Raw genomic sequence first — 12,452 nt, forward strand, 5'->3', positions numbered from 1 at the left:
CAGTTGGGCTTCAATCATCACAAATTAATCAGCACATATGTATTAAACAAATTGATAAATGTCAGTGTTTTTGGTAACAAAGAGGTTAGTAAAAGCCACAAAATATGCAATGTAAATATTTGTCTTTAGTGCCTCCAATGGAGTCTCAAAAACCTCACAGCAGCAAACAGCATCCACCACACACATGTAAACACAAACACTGTAGGCAGGGTAAAATTAATCAGGCTTTGGATGGCAAAGATTACTTTAAATCCTGATTATGAGGCAGAAGAGGGGCCAGGACAGAGAGCTGCTACACATTTTGGGAGATGCTGATGAGACTCTGCTCAGTGTGTGGGTGTTTGGGAGGAAATGTTTTGAATTGTAAACCTCTATGAGCTAGAACAGTTTTTTATCTTGTGAGTAAAAACTGATGCAAATAGTTGTGATAGCCTTACAGGATTTAGTCACAGATAGAGTAAATCCTGCTTTTGAGAAGTGATTTTTAATAACTTCTTACTAATGTTTTTATTTTTGAAACAGTTTAAATCAAAATTAAAATTTGAATTAAAAAAGAAAAAATTTCAGAGGTCAGGAATTTCATAGTTATTATAACTCCAGTCAAGAAATGAAGGACTCCAACCTATTTTTTTAAATAGGAAAAAGAGGCTGACTGTATTTTTCTTTTGGAATAGTTTAAGGGAGTAATAAGACATTTGACATGGGAAATAAACTGAAATGACTGATTCCACTCTTGACTTTGTAACTGTAAACAAGTGTTTTAAAGCACCTCTAAAGCTTAATTATATTCTTTGTTTTCCTAATTCATATAAGTGTGTTTATGTATAGGTATACAATTGATAAGTTGTGGTGTTTTTGCCAGGCCACTTACATTTTTTGTATGTGATTTAATGGATGGATGTTCGAGTTTAAAATATGTTGATAGTAATATTTTTTTTAGCTTTACCAGGGCCAGACTTGCCGTTTCCCTCTTTACAGAAAGCTGAGATAGGCTATGCTAACTAGCTTTCCACTTTGGCTTTTTCTTTATTTAGCTTCTTACCTAACTCTCAGTGAGGAAACAAATGTTACTATTTCAAAATTTCAACACGTCAAGCTATTTCATTAATAAATACGGCTCCAACTCAGTAGTTTACAATATTCTCAGCACTGTTTGTAGTACATGTAGCAGATGCTGATGCGGAGTAAAATGGTGTCCTTACAGGAAGTTGCTAACTAATCTGTGAACTACAGTGCTGGAAACTACAAGCATTTTCATTTCAATCATTTCCCTTTTCAATGCAGTTTAAAAATACTGTCTTTCTGTATGTATGTATGTATGTATGTATGTATAAAATATATTAGAATTGTTTTATTTCCTGAAGTCCAGTATTGGTCAGAATCTACTTTCAATTGCCAAAAATCACCCAATTACATTCAAAGCTTACTATGTGATAAAAAATAACTCACCAATGGCCAGAGTCGTTGCTCTTTAGGAGAAATGTTCTGTCTTTACATTGAAATAGCACACAGAAAAGCAGGGCACCTTACACATTCCATGCTGTTAAGACAGTGAAGGAATATTTGTGTGCATACAATGAGGCCTTTAATGTAACAAATACCATGCGTCATGCTTACATGCAACAAGCAGACATGTTCATTAATGAACACTTTCTCTCCTGGTTGTTAACCAACCTGGGATAAGAGCTTGATCCGATGTTACGCTTTAAGTCCAGTGTGGCTTGTTGAGTGAAGGACCTTGCACCAAGAAGGGGAGCAGCTGAGGTGAGGGAACCAAAAAGAGAATAAAACGGTCAAACAACGGGACCTGCTGCAGGAAAACACATCCAGTCTCTTGACTCCCCTTTGGAGAATTTTGTCATCTGTGCACACTGAGTCCGCAGTTTTTTCCAGACGCCACAAGAAAGAAACACAGACAAAGGTACTGTTTTTTTTTCCCTTTAACTGCTTCAAGCATGGTATTGCAAAATTTTGAATCAAATGCACAACAATTTGTAGTCAGAAAGCTTTCTGAACTTGATAGAGAGATGTACGTGTTTGTATACAGACAAAACTATCTCACACAAGTGCTTAATTTAATTTTGTCAGTTATTGTATTTGGTTGAGTAGACTGAAGTAATAGTGTCAGTGTAAAAAGTTGTTGTTTTCTGGCTGTGTAAAGACAAAACAGTTCTCAACCAAAGAAGCCAATGGCTGTCATAAAACATTTCTTTTGAGGCTAAGACTTTCAGCATTAGGACTTTTCATCGCTATTAAGTTTGGGTATGTTGTTTCTTTTGCACAAAGCAGTTATGGTTCAAGTTGTACTAGTCGAAGGATTTATTTCTGATGGATTGGTTGGCTGTGTGTAATGCAAAAAGAGTTTCAAAGTTAAGCACTCACAGAGAGAATTTTAAGTTCACTTTGCAGTTTTATTCAACTCTATGGCACATTTTAGCAAGTAATGCTTTTAGTTTTTTCAGACACAAATACTGTTTTGGTTCATTACTCTCATCAAACTGGTTTTTATTTTCAGCAACAAAACTGACAAAAGATCTGATACACCCACTGTACATTCTGCACCCACCACCAAAATACAATACAGACACGTTAGGAAATAGGTGGTGGATTTAGCGACTTATGTAGCATCTAAAGAACCTCTAATTTTTCTGTGGAGATAATGTTGATCAAATAAAAAAGTACTAAATTGTAAAAGTCAAAATCTGAACTTGCATTTGTCACAGTAAAGGTGGTTAGATTAAAAATGATGGGTCAACCAATTAATTTTTTTCAAGAAATGGACAAGAAAAACAGTTGCATTTAACAAAACTCTGTCTCTGATGCAGCTGCCTCTCTCTATCTGCAGTCAGTCTGTTGTCTTGACCAATGTCCCACCCACAGCACTAAGTGATTGTTACACACTACAAGTAATAGCCAATTAACACTTCAGGATAAATTTTGGAAAGCCTCTGTTGATTAAACATGTAAAACATAAGCAAATTTATCAAAGATATTTTAACAAACATTTTTGTTTGAGTTTGTGTCTGGCACATTTTTAACAGGAAATATTCATTATTGACCCCTTTAGCCTAGCTTAGTCTCCACTAGAGGTCACTAACAGGCTGTTACAAACATACTTTTAACTTGTAGTGCTGCCCCCAATTGGCCACAGAAAAGATGTAGGTTTAAGTAAACTCAATGTCCTCACAAATGACAAGGGAAGTGTGTGTTTGGCATAGGCTAGTCTGAAATGGTGGATACTGTAGTTTCCTCATAATTTTGCCACTAACTGTAAATATGCATTAGCACACTGACTGTAATATTTTCATGTTTATTTACTAAATAATTCCACTTCACATTCAGTTTGGCAATATAAACAATAGGACAACCATTACCCACCAGCAAGTTTTGGTCAAGTTTTACTAAATATTTCTTGAAATGAATCTCAAGTGCTCCTGTGCTCACATGTGATCTTCAGGGCACTGTCACTTTAACATGGCTGAAGCTAACCGTGATTAGACGTGATTACAGAGCCATTTCAGAAATGACTTTCAGGCATCCCTGTCAGGTCTGGCTTTGTCTATTTTGTTTATTTTTGCTGGGCTATCGTGGGTGTATGCTCCCGGTAAACTGGCTGGAATAAGGTCAAGCATTTGTGCTGGATGTGTGTGTGTGTGTGTGTGTGTGTGTGTGTGTGTGTGTGTGTGTGTGTGTGTGTGTGTGTGTGTGTGTGTGTGTGTGTGTGTGTGTGTGTGTGTGTGTGTGTGTGTTCCTTCTTTGTGTACAATTTGGTCAAGCATATGTGTGTGTATCCTACAGGGGAGACAATGAGCACTGGAAGATTTTGCAGTGGTGGGAGAGACAAGTGCAGGTAAGAGCAGCAGTATTCATGCAATCATCATGTTCTTCTTCTTTGTCTTCTATTGCATGAATAAAGAGCAGGAAGGAACAAAGAGAGTGATGAATGGAATTGTGCAAAAAAAAAGCACAAAGTGCAAGTAGAAAAGTCCAGAAAAAGAAGGTATAACGGAGTTGGATTGCCTAATCTTCATAAGTAGCTTGTGGCTGCTGGTTCTGAGTTGCTGCATGGCTCTGTGATGAAATTAAATAGCCTCCTATTCATTATTTCCCACCAGTGAACTCCTTAGTTATCCACTTAACACCTCTGCTTGCAAAAGAATGTACCCCTAAGTCTGTGCATGTGACACTGTTACATCAAGTGACAGGGAGAAGTGGGACACCAAAGATTAGCATTTTCATTTATATATGTTTTTTCTATTCCCGTCTCTTTTCCTTCATAGTATCCACAAGAGTTATGCAAATATTAGAACATTTTGGACTTTCATGATTTTTTGTTTAAAGTCTTGAGCAACTCCACTTGGATTTTTAAAAGAAATTTGTAAAAGCTGTTATTTATTCATATGATTGTAGGGTTGTTTAAAAGTCATATATCACTCACTGAATATAATGTAGTGTAATTTATGTGCATTGTTTTGCATTTCTTTGCCCACACATATACTCACTTCTTTAAAAAGCAATCTGTACAACATTTACAGAATTTAATTTTGAACTGAGTTGTAATCAATCATTAAACTGTAATGTACAAATTGTAGTTCAGGATATCTAACTTGTTGAAGCCAGATTCAAAAATCCTACTTATAGTCTCTGTTATTTTTTCCAAAAAAACAGATTTTTCTAATACTGGCTACTTAATTCGGACATTTCTAAACCTGTAAATATCCTCCCTCTGCATTTATTGTTTTGAAATCTTTAAACCGGTGACGTATGAGGCTCTGTTTGCTGATTGCTTCATGTAATGAGGTTCCAAATCCATTATGTAATTTGTCCACTATTAACTGTGCTGCAACACTTCCTCATAAGAATTATTTAAGGTTTGTTCTAGTGAAAATAAATCCTTTAAATGCATCTACCACAGCTTATAAAACTGCATTTAACCCCCCACCACCTCTCTCTGGGTTTACAAAGATAACCTTTCACCTATATGAAAAGAGCCTGGATTGAGGCCAAAAGAAGCTAATGCTATTGTGCGCTGTTGTCCCTTCACTAATGCATGTGTGTAGCTGTGGGGTTACACGCATTGTTCTGTGCACAGATAGAGAGAGCACTGGTGATAAATCTCTTAGGGATCTGAAGGGTTACCCAAGTCTTGCAACAATACTGGCAATGATGCAGGATCAGCCTCCAGTCCACCTCTTCCACTCCTCTGCGACTACATACACTCACAGAAAGACTCACACACTTTCACATGCCTGCCTCCTGCCTGCGATTAAACTCCAAATCTCACTCACTCTTGCCTGCATTCCTGAGTCCGACCCCACTGCTGTGCCGGTCGTGTATGACGGCACAGGACTCGACCAGAGAAAGGGCTGCACCAGCACACTTCACCCTGGGCTTTTGAGTTTGGAGGACCTTCACCAGAAGCTGCTTGAAGCACATGCGGAAAGATTCGACTAACAAGGAATCACTTCATATTACTTCCAGCAGCCTGGGCAGAGTAAAGGCCTTTCTCATCTAATGGCTGCAACCAGCTGAACCAAAGAAATCTGAGGAGAAATCAAACCAAAGGCATTTATTTCACCGGATTGTGCTTGTTCGCGCTTGTAGGACTGCATCTTTATTTTTGATTTAAGCTGTTTTCTGACTATTTAGCCCTTTAGGACATTCAGGTGAGGAGGTTCTCTGACCTTTTGATTAAAAAAAATCTGATCTTCAAAGATGGACCCTTTGACGGACAGCCCCCGTGTGCGCTCAGACAGCATGAGCAGCTCAGCGTCTCAGGGCTCAAGGACGAAGACGCTTCTCCGCCAGCGGTTGTCCCAGCTGCTCACCTGCGTAGAGGACATGAGCTCTGACGATGAAGCCAGCGAAGAAGTGTCCCGCACGCTGGATGAAGCTTTTCAGCTCTGCGGCCGCTTTATTCCCACAGACACATTCAGGTTGATGGGGGCACATGATAATTCATTCATACGCAGGTTCACACACATACACATGCAGGTGTTTGAGTTCTCAGGAAGAAACAGGGATGTCTAATACTTACTCTGTCTCATCACCCTTGAGAAAATGGCTCTATGATGAAGTAGAAGCTCTAATGTTAGCTGCTAATTTAAAATTTATAGGTTTACAGCCTTTTTGTAGTTTAAACTTTTTTAGAAACCATTTTTTTCTATTTCTTATTGATTGAACAAACTGCAGAATGTTGTATTCTAAACTGTATGTTGAAATGAGAAAGTAGCAGGAAAATACAGTAGATACTTATGGATATTTGTACTTCAAAGTTGTGTGATTTCCATAGAAAAATTCGAAACTTTTGTATTAACACAGAAAATGTAGCATTATATCTGACATTTATCAGTATTTCATCTTTTTGCATCGCTTTGGTCAACTCTGATGATTACCAAACACTCTGACAGGCTGCACATGGTGACCTGGAATGTGGCCACAGCTGAGCCTCCAGAAGACGTCACCTCTTTGCTGCAGCTAGATGTCCAGCCCACCACAGACCTCTATGTGATTGGGTGAGGAGGCCAAGAAAGTGATTAATAAAAAATGAGTATTTAATGTTGGTGCTGCAGGGGAAAAAAACAGAAGGAAAAGATGTTATACAAGACCAAACCAGCAAGATCAAAGAAGCCAGTGTGTCACGATTTTATCTTAATTTGTGTTGGTGTGTATCAGTCTGCAGGAGGTAAATGCCACCCCAGTGAAGTTCATCTCAGACCTGATAGCAGAGGACTCCTGGAGCCACGTCTTCATGGACACACTGGCACCCAGAGGATTTGTCAAGGTGAGAGAGAACACAATACTAGTGTGGAACAGTATCTATGGATGTGTATTAATCATTGTTTTTGCCTAAAAACCTAGTATGAATGAAGCATATTTTAACACTACATGCATGCAAGTTGAGATTTTATTAAATGTAGTTGTCTGCATGGTTGAATGCAGCATATTAGCCTTTCATTTGCAAATATACAATACATTATAATATTTAAGATCATAATAAAAGTTCAATTAATTTTTTGGGAATTTGAAATTCAATTAAGCAGAAATTTTAAGAATTTTTTTTCAAAATAAAAGCACAAAACCACTGAATAACTCCAATGTAAAGCTGATGGATCTCTCACCGACTGTCTCCATCTGTGTCTAGGTCACATCAGTGAGGATGCAGGGCTTGCTGCTGCTGGTTTTCGCCAAACAAATCCATCTCCCCTTCATCAGAAACATCCAGACCACCTACACTCGCACTGGCATCTTTGGCTACTGGGTATGAAGTTAGAATGGGAGCACTAGTTAGCTTTGAACCTCGTGGGCAACAGCACTATTAAACTCTGCGCACCAGGAATCCCATTGGCCCCAAACGCTGCAGGGTTCAAACACATTATGAAAGGCTTATTGTGCTTGTTTAGTGGAATGTGCAACAGTTTAAACAGAATGCAATCACAAACAAAGAACAATAAAAAAATGGTGCCAGAACACAGGGGCAAACAAAAATCCTCACATCAAAAATTTTGAATTCATGTTGTAAAAGTTGGAATGAAAAGAAAGCATGTTTTATATTGCAGTTCAGTGTATTATATTGGAAAATATTGAAAAAATGCAGTAAAATGAATCAATATTTTTACTTACACTGGTCTGAATTAATTTTTCTTGAAAGATTATATTAAAATCTTCCTTACAGATTCTTTTCTTCCCCTCTTGTGCGTCTGCTTCAGGGTAACAAAGGAGGAGTTTCGGTGCGTTTCTCCTTCTATGGTCACATGGTGTGCTTCCTCAACTGCCACCTTGCAGCTCACATGAACTACTCTCTGGAGCGTGTTGATGAGTTTGAGTACATCCTGGAGGCCCAAGACTTTGACCTCTATGACACCCCGCAAATCCGGGACCACAAGTAGGTGCACCCACACAGAGACACACAAACACTGTAAATGTATGCACTGCCAGTTGCTGTGCAGGTAAAATGACACTCCATTGCTCTCTCACAGGGTGGTGTTCTGGTTTGGTGATCTGAACTTCCGTATCGCAGACCATGGTTTGCACTTTCTCCGCTCGTCCATCAACAGTGGACGCCTTAATTTGCTGTGGAACAAAGACCAGGTATTGTGCCGGAGTGAGCGCACGCACACATGCATACACACAATAATGCACACTTCTGAATGCGTGTCGTGTTCCTGCAGCTCATCATGATGAAAAAGAAGGAACCGTTCCTGCAGGAATTTGAGGAAGGACCATTAGATTTTAAACCCACCTACAAGTTTGACCGTAACTCTGACACCTATGATACCAGGTAACATATGTTTCTGTACCAATACACAGACACACAGACACACAGACACACAGACACACACACACACACACACACACACACTCTAATACTGTGCACACTTCATTTTTTCACCTCTTGTTTCCATTTGAATTTTACACAGGGCTCCAAAGGCATGGTTGGGTTTTAAGTAAGACATTAGATTTTTTTTGTGTGTTGCATGCCCTATACTTACTCCTCAGTCACTGCACTGTTAGTCTTTTGTTCCAGCACTTCTGCAATCACATCTTTAGTTGAAGCATAATGAGCCACTAAACAGAAACCCACAGCAGAGCAGCCTAAGATGCACAGTGCCTTGGAAAACTAATCATAGCCCTTGCACGTTTCTACATTTTGTCACATTACAAGCACTAACTTAAATGTATTTTATTGAGATTTTATGTGACTGACCAACACAAAGTAGCAAGTAATTGTGAAATGGAAGGAAAATGATACATGGTGTTCAAGATTTTTGACAAATAAAAGTCTGAAAAATGGTTAGGTTTGTGCTTGTAACGTGGCAAATGTGGAAAAGTTCAAGGGGTATGAATACTTTTGCGAGACACTGTAAGCCCCTGATGTTTAGATGAAGTTGGGAGAAGCTCTTTCTTCAAGTCGTATCCATTCCTGACACTAGCAGCGTGTATGTGTCTCTCTCAGAAAGAGCTCTGTGGCGTTGCCCCTAACCATGTACAGACCCAGACCCCTGCAGCGCTGCAGCACCACCCTCCTCTTCCTCCTCACCTCACTCACCTGGGGGCTGCTCTCTGTCTGGTTTGGGGCCTGGTACAGGGAGCTAGATCCACCAAGGTGTGTTTCTCTATAGATACGCCCCCATAAAAGTCAGTGAGGATCGTAAATTATAGAATCGGCACTTTGAGGGTTATTTCCATCACACCTACTCATCTATTTGCGTAACCTACAATTACAAAGTATATGGAGACACTGATATAAATGGACACTAACAGGTTTAGTAAACATAATAATTACAGACATGATCTGCAAATCCGTTACACCTCCTCCTGCACTGAGCACTCAACTGTTTGTTCCTGCATAATGCATCTGCTGCTTTTTGTAGTGAATTAGTACACATAAGCTTTAATACCATGTCACATGGTATTGTACACTCGTAGCATCCATCACTTGCTGCACGCTGCACTGTAGGTACAGCTCTGCACTGCATGTGTGTGTGTCCAGTTTGTGTTCTTTAACTGCACTTGTTTCCAATACTTTCATATCAGCACTGAGACATTATTGAAAATGTGGCATATCAGGTAAGCAACAGATAAAAAATGTATTCACCTTCAAATAGAAATTGTGTTATCAATCTTTGCTTTTGCTTTCCTTAGTGGCAAAAAGAGGAAGCCAGCCTGGACAGATCGCATCCTCTGGCGCATCAAACCCAAAACTCTGCCATCAGATGATGATGAGGAGGAGAAGGCATCAACTTCCACAGTTGATGGACAAGATGAGTTTCCAATCCTGGTCACCCAGGACAAGTACACCTCTGATATGAGCTATGGAATCAGTGACCACAAGCCTGTCATTGCAACCTTCAGCCTGGATGTGAGAACAGATGCGCTGTAGGACACTAGGACTTATAAATCTGCAGTTTCCCTACTGATACAACCACTGAATCAGCTTTAAGTTCATTCTCTTTCTCCTTGTCTTTCTTGCAGCTGAGGAAATGTTTTGACACACCACCGGTGCACGTGTCTCCTGTGGGTGTATGGAGCGCTGACCAAGATGCACTTCTGACCTACACCGTCCAAGAAGACTTCATGTCCTCCACATGGGACTGGATAGGCCTTTACAAGGTACTGGGACAGATGTAGAGTAAAAAAATCAATAGGTGAAACAGCATAATATTAGATGGACTTGAACTGATGGGATTGTTGACCTGCAGGTGGGATTTAAGAGTGCGGCTGACTATGAAACCTTTGTTTGGGTCAGAGAAGACGACCTGCCAGAGATAAGCGAAGTCATACAGGTAAAGAGAAAATTAGACATCTCTGTCATGTTTTCACCAATGCTGAACACATGCTTCACTTACATGCATAAATGTGTGTTTTGGTTGCAGAGATCTGTGGAGAAGGATAAGATCCCTCTGCTGGGTGGACAGTATGTTTTGGGTTACTACAGTACAAACATGCAAAGCATCACTGGCCTCAGTGCTAGCTTCCAGGTAAGTATAGCACTAAAACACAAATAGTTATCCCTTATTATATATCATCATCTTACTATCTTTTGTTTACTTGGAAGAGAATTGCGTCATTTATGCCCTAAGACATTTGAGTCTGTTCCCATTAACATCCACTGTTGTAGATATTGCCAGAAATAGAGGACAGAGTTTAAGTAACCCTGAAATCTACAATGCTAAAAAGCTCAAAGCACTGATTATAGGAGTGACTGTTAGGAAATAAACAAGTAAAACAATGAAAGTTTGAAGACCACACAACATAGCATATTATTAGGTAAGGAGGAAGACTTCATATACAAAATGACAAATACATATTTTTAAATCTTGCTAAATGTTTAAAAGATTGTAGGACATTGCCAGATAAAATAAGTTGGTGCAGTAATAAATGTTTAAGTTATTTACACATTTCCAACCATGTCTACAAAAACACCATTTTGTAAATTTATTGGCTCATACTCTTTTTAAGTTATCCAGGAATACATATTTGCAGTATGAAATGTGCACGTGCTGTCTTTCCTCTTACATCTTTGTTTCGTTCACAGATCCTGGAGTCAAAACGTGCTGTCATGGAGGGCCTTGTTCCTGAGGATATCAATGGGTTCAACAAATAAGAGAAAATTCACTTCAGTGCCCCATTTCATTCCTCTCTCCTGCAGTTTGATTCAGACTTTAAAATGCCCCGAGATTAACTCCAACATCTACATGATAAGATGACTCAGTTACTAAATAATGGCCACCACTCTGTGCCCAACACTTGGACTTGGAACTTCACTTTGTTATTTCTTAGTTTGCCTTTAAGGTTCAGATTCACCGACAAAAATAAATCACTCTAATGAGTAAGCCTGCCTGTCTGTCTACAGGCCCTTTTATTCTATTTGAGAAAAAAAAATACAGGAAGAAATATGTCAAACTACACAGCTGCTTGAAAACAAAAAAGTAAGTTTTGTTTTTTTCAGAAGTGGACATGCATTGCGGGTCAATACATTATAGAGCTTGGTCAAATAATATTTAAATGCATTCTATGGTTTGGTTTGCTCTGCATTAGTGTCAGTGCAGGAGATATGATAAGTGGATATGCCGATCATAGAACACAGGAAAATTCCATGCTGATGCAGGTTGTTTTATGTTATGAATGCTGTCTTAATGAAAAAAGATGCATCTGGTAATTGAGTTTTTAAATGATTTCTGTGGGATATTTGCACCAACTATTGAGCCCAAGTATCTTTGAAAGATGAAAGAAAAACACATTGATTTCTCATCCAGCATTTAATATTTGATGTGGATGTGAAGTGGACTTGTTCTGAGTCATATAACGCTTTGAACTATGTGTAATGTAAATGCAATACTGTAAGGCTAATGTGTGTCATGACAGACTCTGAGGCAGTGAACAGAATCATGATTATATTTTGATTTTTCATAGATTTAAGGATTTGAATCTATCTTGTTCTGAACTGTAGTTTCTCAACACAATGTGTATTTTCATTTCCAATAAAAACAGATGATTGTGGTCAAAGAAAGAAAAAGCCTTATATTTGTGTTCTTGGTTTGTCTGTTGGTTTTTCATTAATTCACATTTTCCAAAATGACCAGCAGAGGTCCTTATGTGTTACCAAATTATTGTTTTACATTACTCAATAATTTGAAAGCCTACAACATGTTTAAGCAAATGATCATTTTTTTATTGCTACTTTTTATTCTTGGCTGTGTGTATCACTTGTATGAAGTGACATTATAGTGTGTAAAACCATCTACCAAAGCAATATACATCGTTATCATATTGATTTACAATCGACAGGATTTTTAGGCCATTAATTTTACCATCAGCAGCAAAATAATCCCTTACATGGAATGTAAGTATACGTAGACATGATTATTAGCTTTTATTGATGTGGCTAAAAAGGTTCATGTAATGTTGGACTACATATTAGAATACACAATATATACCAAAACTTGATG

General features: G+C 38.6%; 1 protein-coding gene across 3 annotated transcripts; it reads left to right on the forward strand.

Moving 5' to 3' along the window:
• The first annotated feature begins 1,371 nt into the window (after positions 1–1,371).
• inpp5kb (inositol polyphosphate-5-phosphatase Kb) lies at positions 1,372–12,013 on the forward strand. 3 transcript variants are annotated; one of them, XM_051937443.1, is made up of 14 exons: positions 1,372–1,921; positions 3,799–3,850; positions 6,411–6,515; positions 6,676–6,784; positions 7,145–7,261; positions 7,710–7,885; positions 7,980–8,091; positions 8,172–8,281; positions 8,421–8,447; positions 9,646–9,862; positions 9,976–10,113; positions 10,203–10,286; positions 10,377–10,481; positions 11,039–12,013. In XM_051937443.1, exons 2-14 carry the CDS (start codon positions 3,807–3,809, stop codon positions 11,105–11,107), a joined length of 1,413 nt encoding a protein of 470 aa, XP_051793403.1. In that variant the 5' UTR covers positions 1,372–1,921; positions 3,799–3,806; the 3' UTR covers positions 11,108–12,013. The 3 variants fall into 3 exon arrangements, with proteins under 3 accessions (XP_051793403.1, XP_051793402.1, XP_051793401.1); XM_051937441.1 differs by lacking the exons at positions 1,372–1,921; positions 3,799–3,850 and adding an exon at positions 4,723–5,936; XM_051937442.1 differs by lacking the exons at positions 1,372–1,921; positions 3,799–3,850; positions 8,421–8,447 and adding an exon at positions 4,722–5,936.
• The last annotated feature ends 439 nt before the right edge of the window (positions 12,014–12,452 follow it).

The sequence above is a fragment of the Acanthochromis polyacanthus genome, chromosome 17 (genome assembly GCF_021347895.1).
Source record: "Acanthochromis polyacanthus isolate Apoly-LR-REF ecotype Palm Island chromosome 17, KAUST_Apoly_ChrSc, whole genome shotgun sequence".
NCBI lineage: Eukaryota > Metazoa > Chordata > Actinopteri > Pomacentridae > Acanthochromis > Acanthochromis polyacanthus.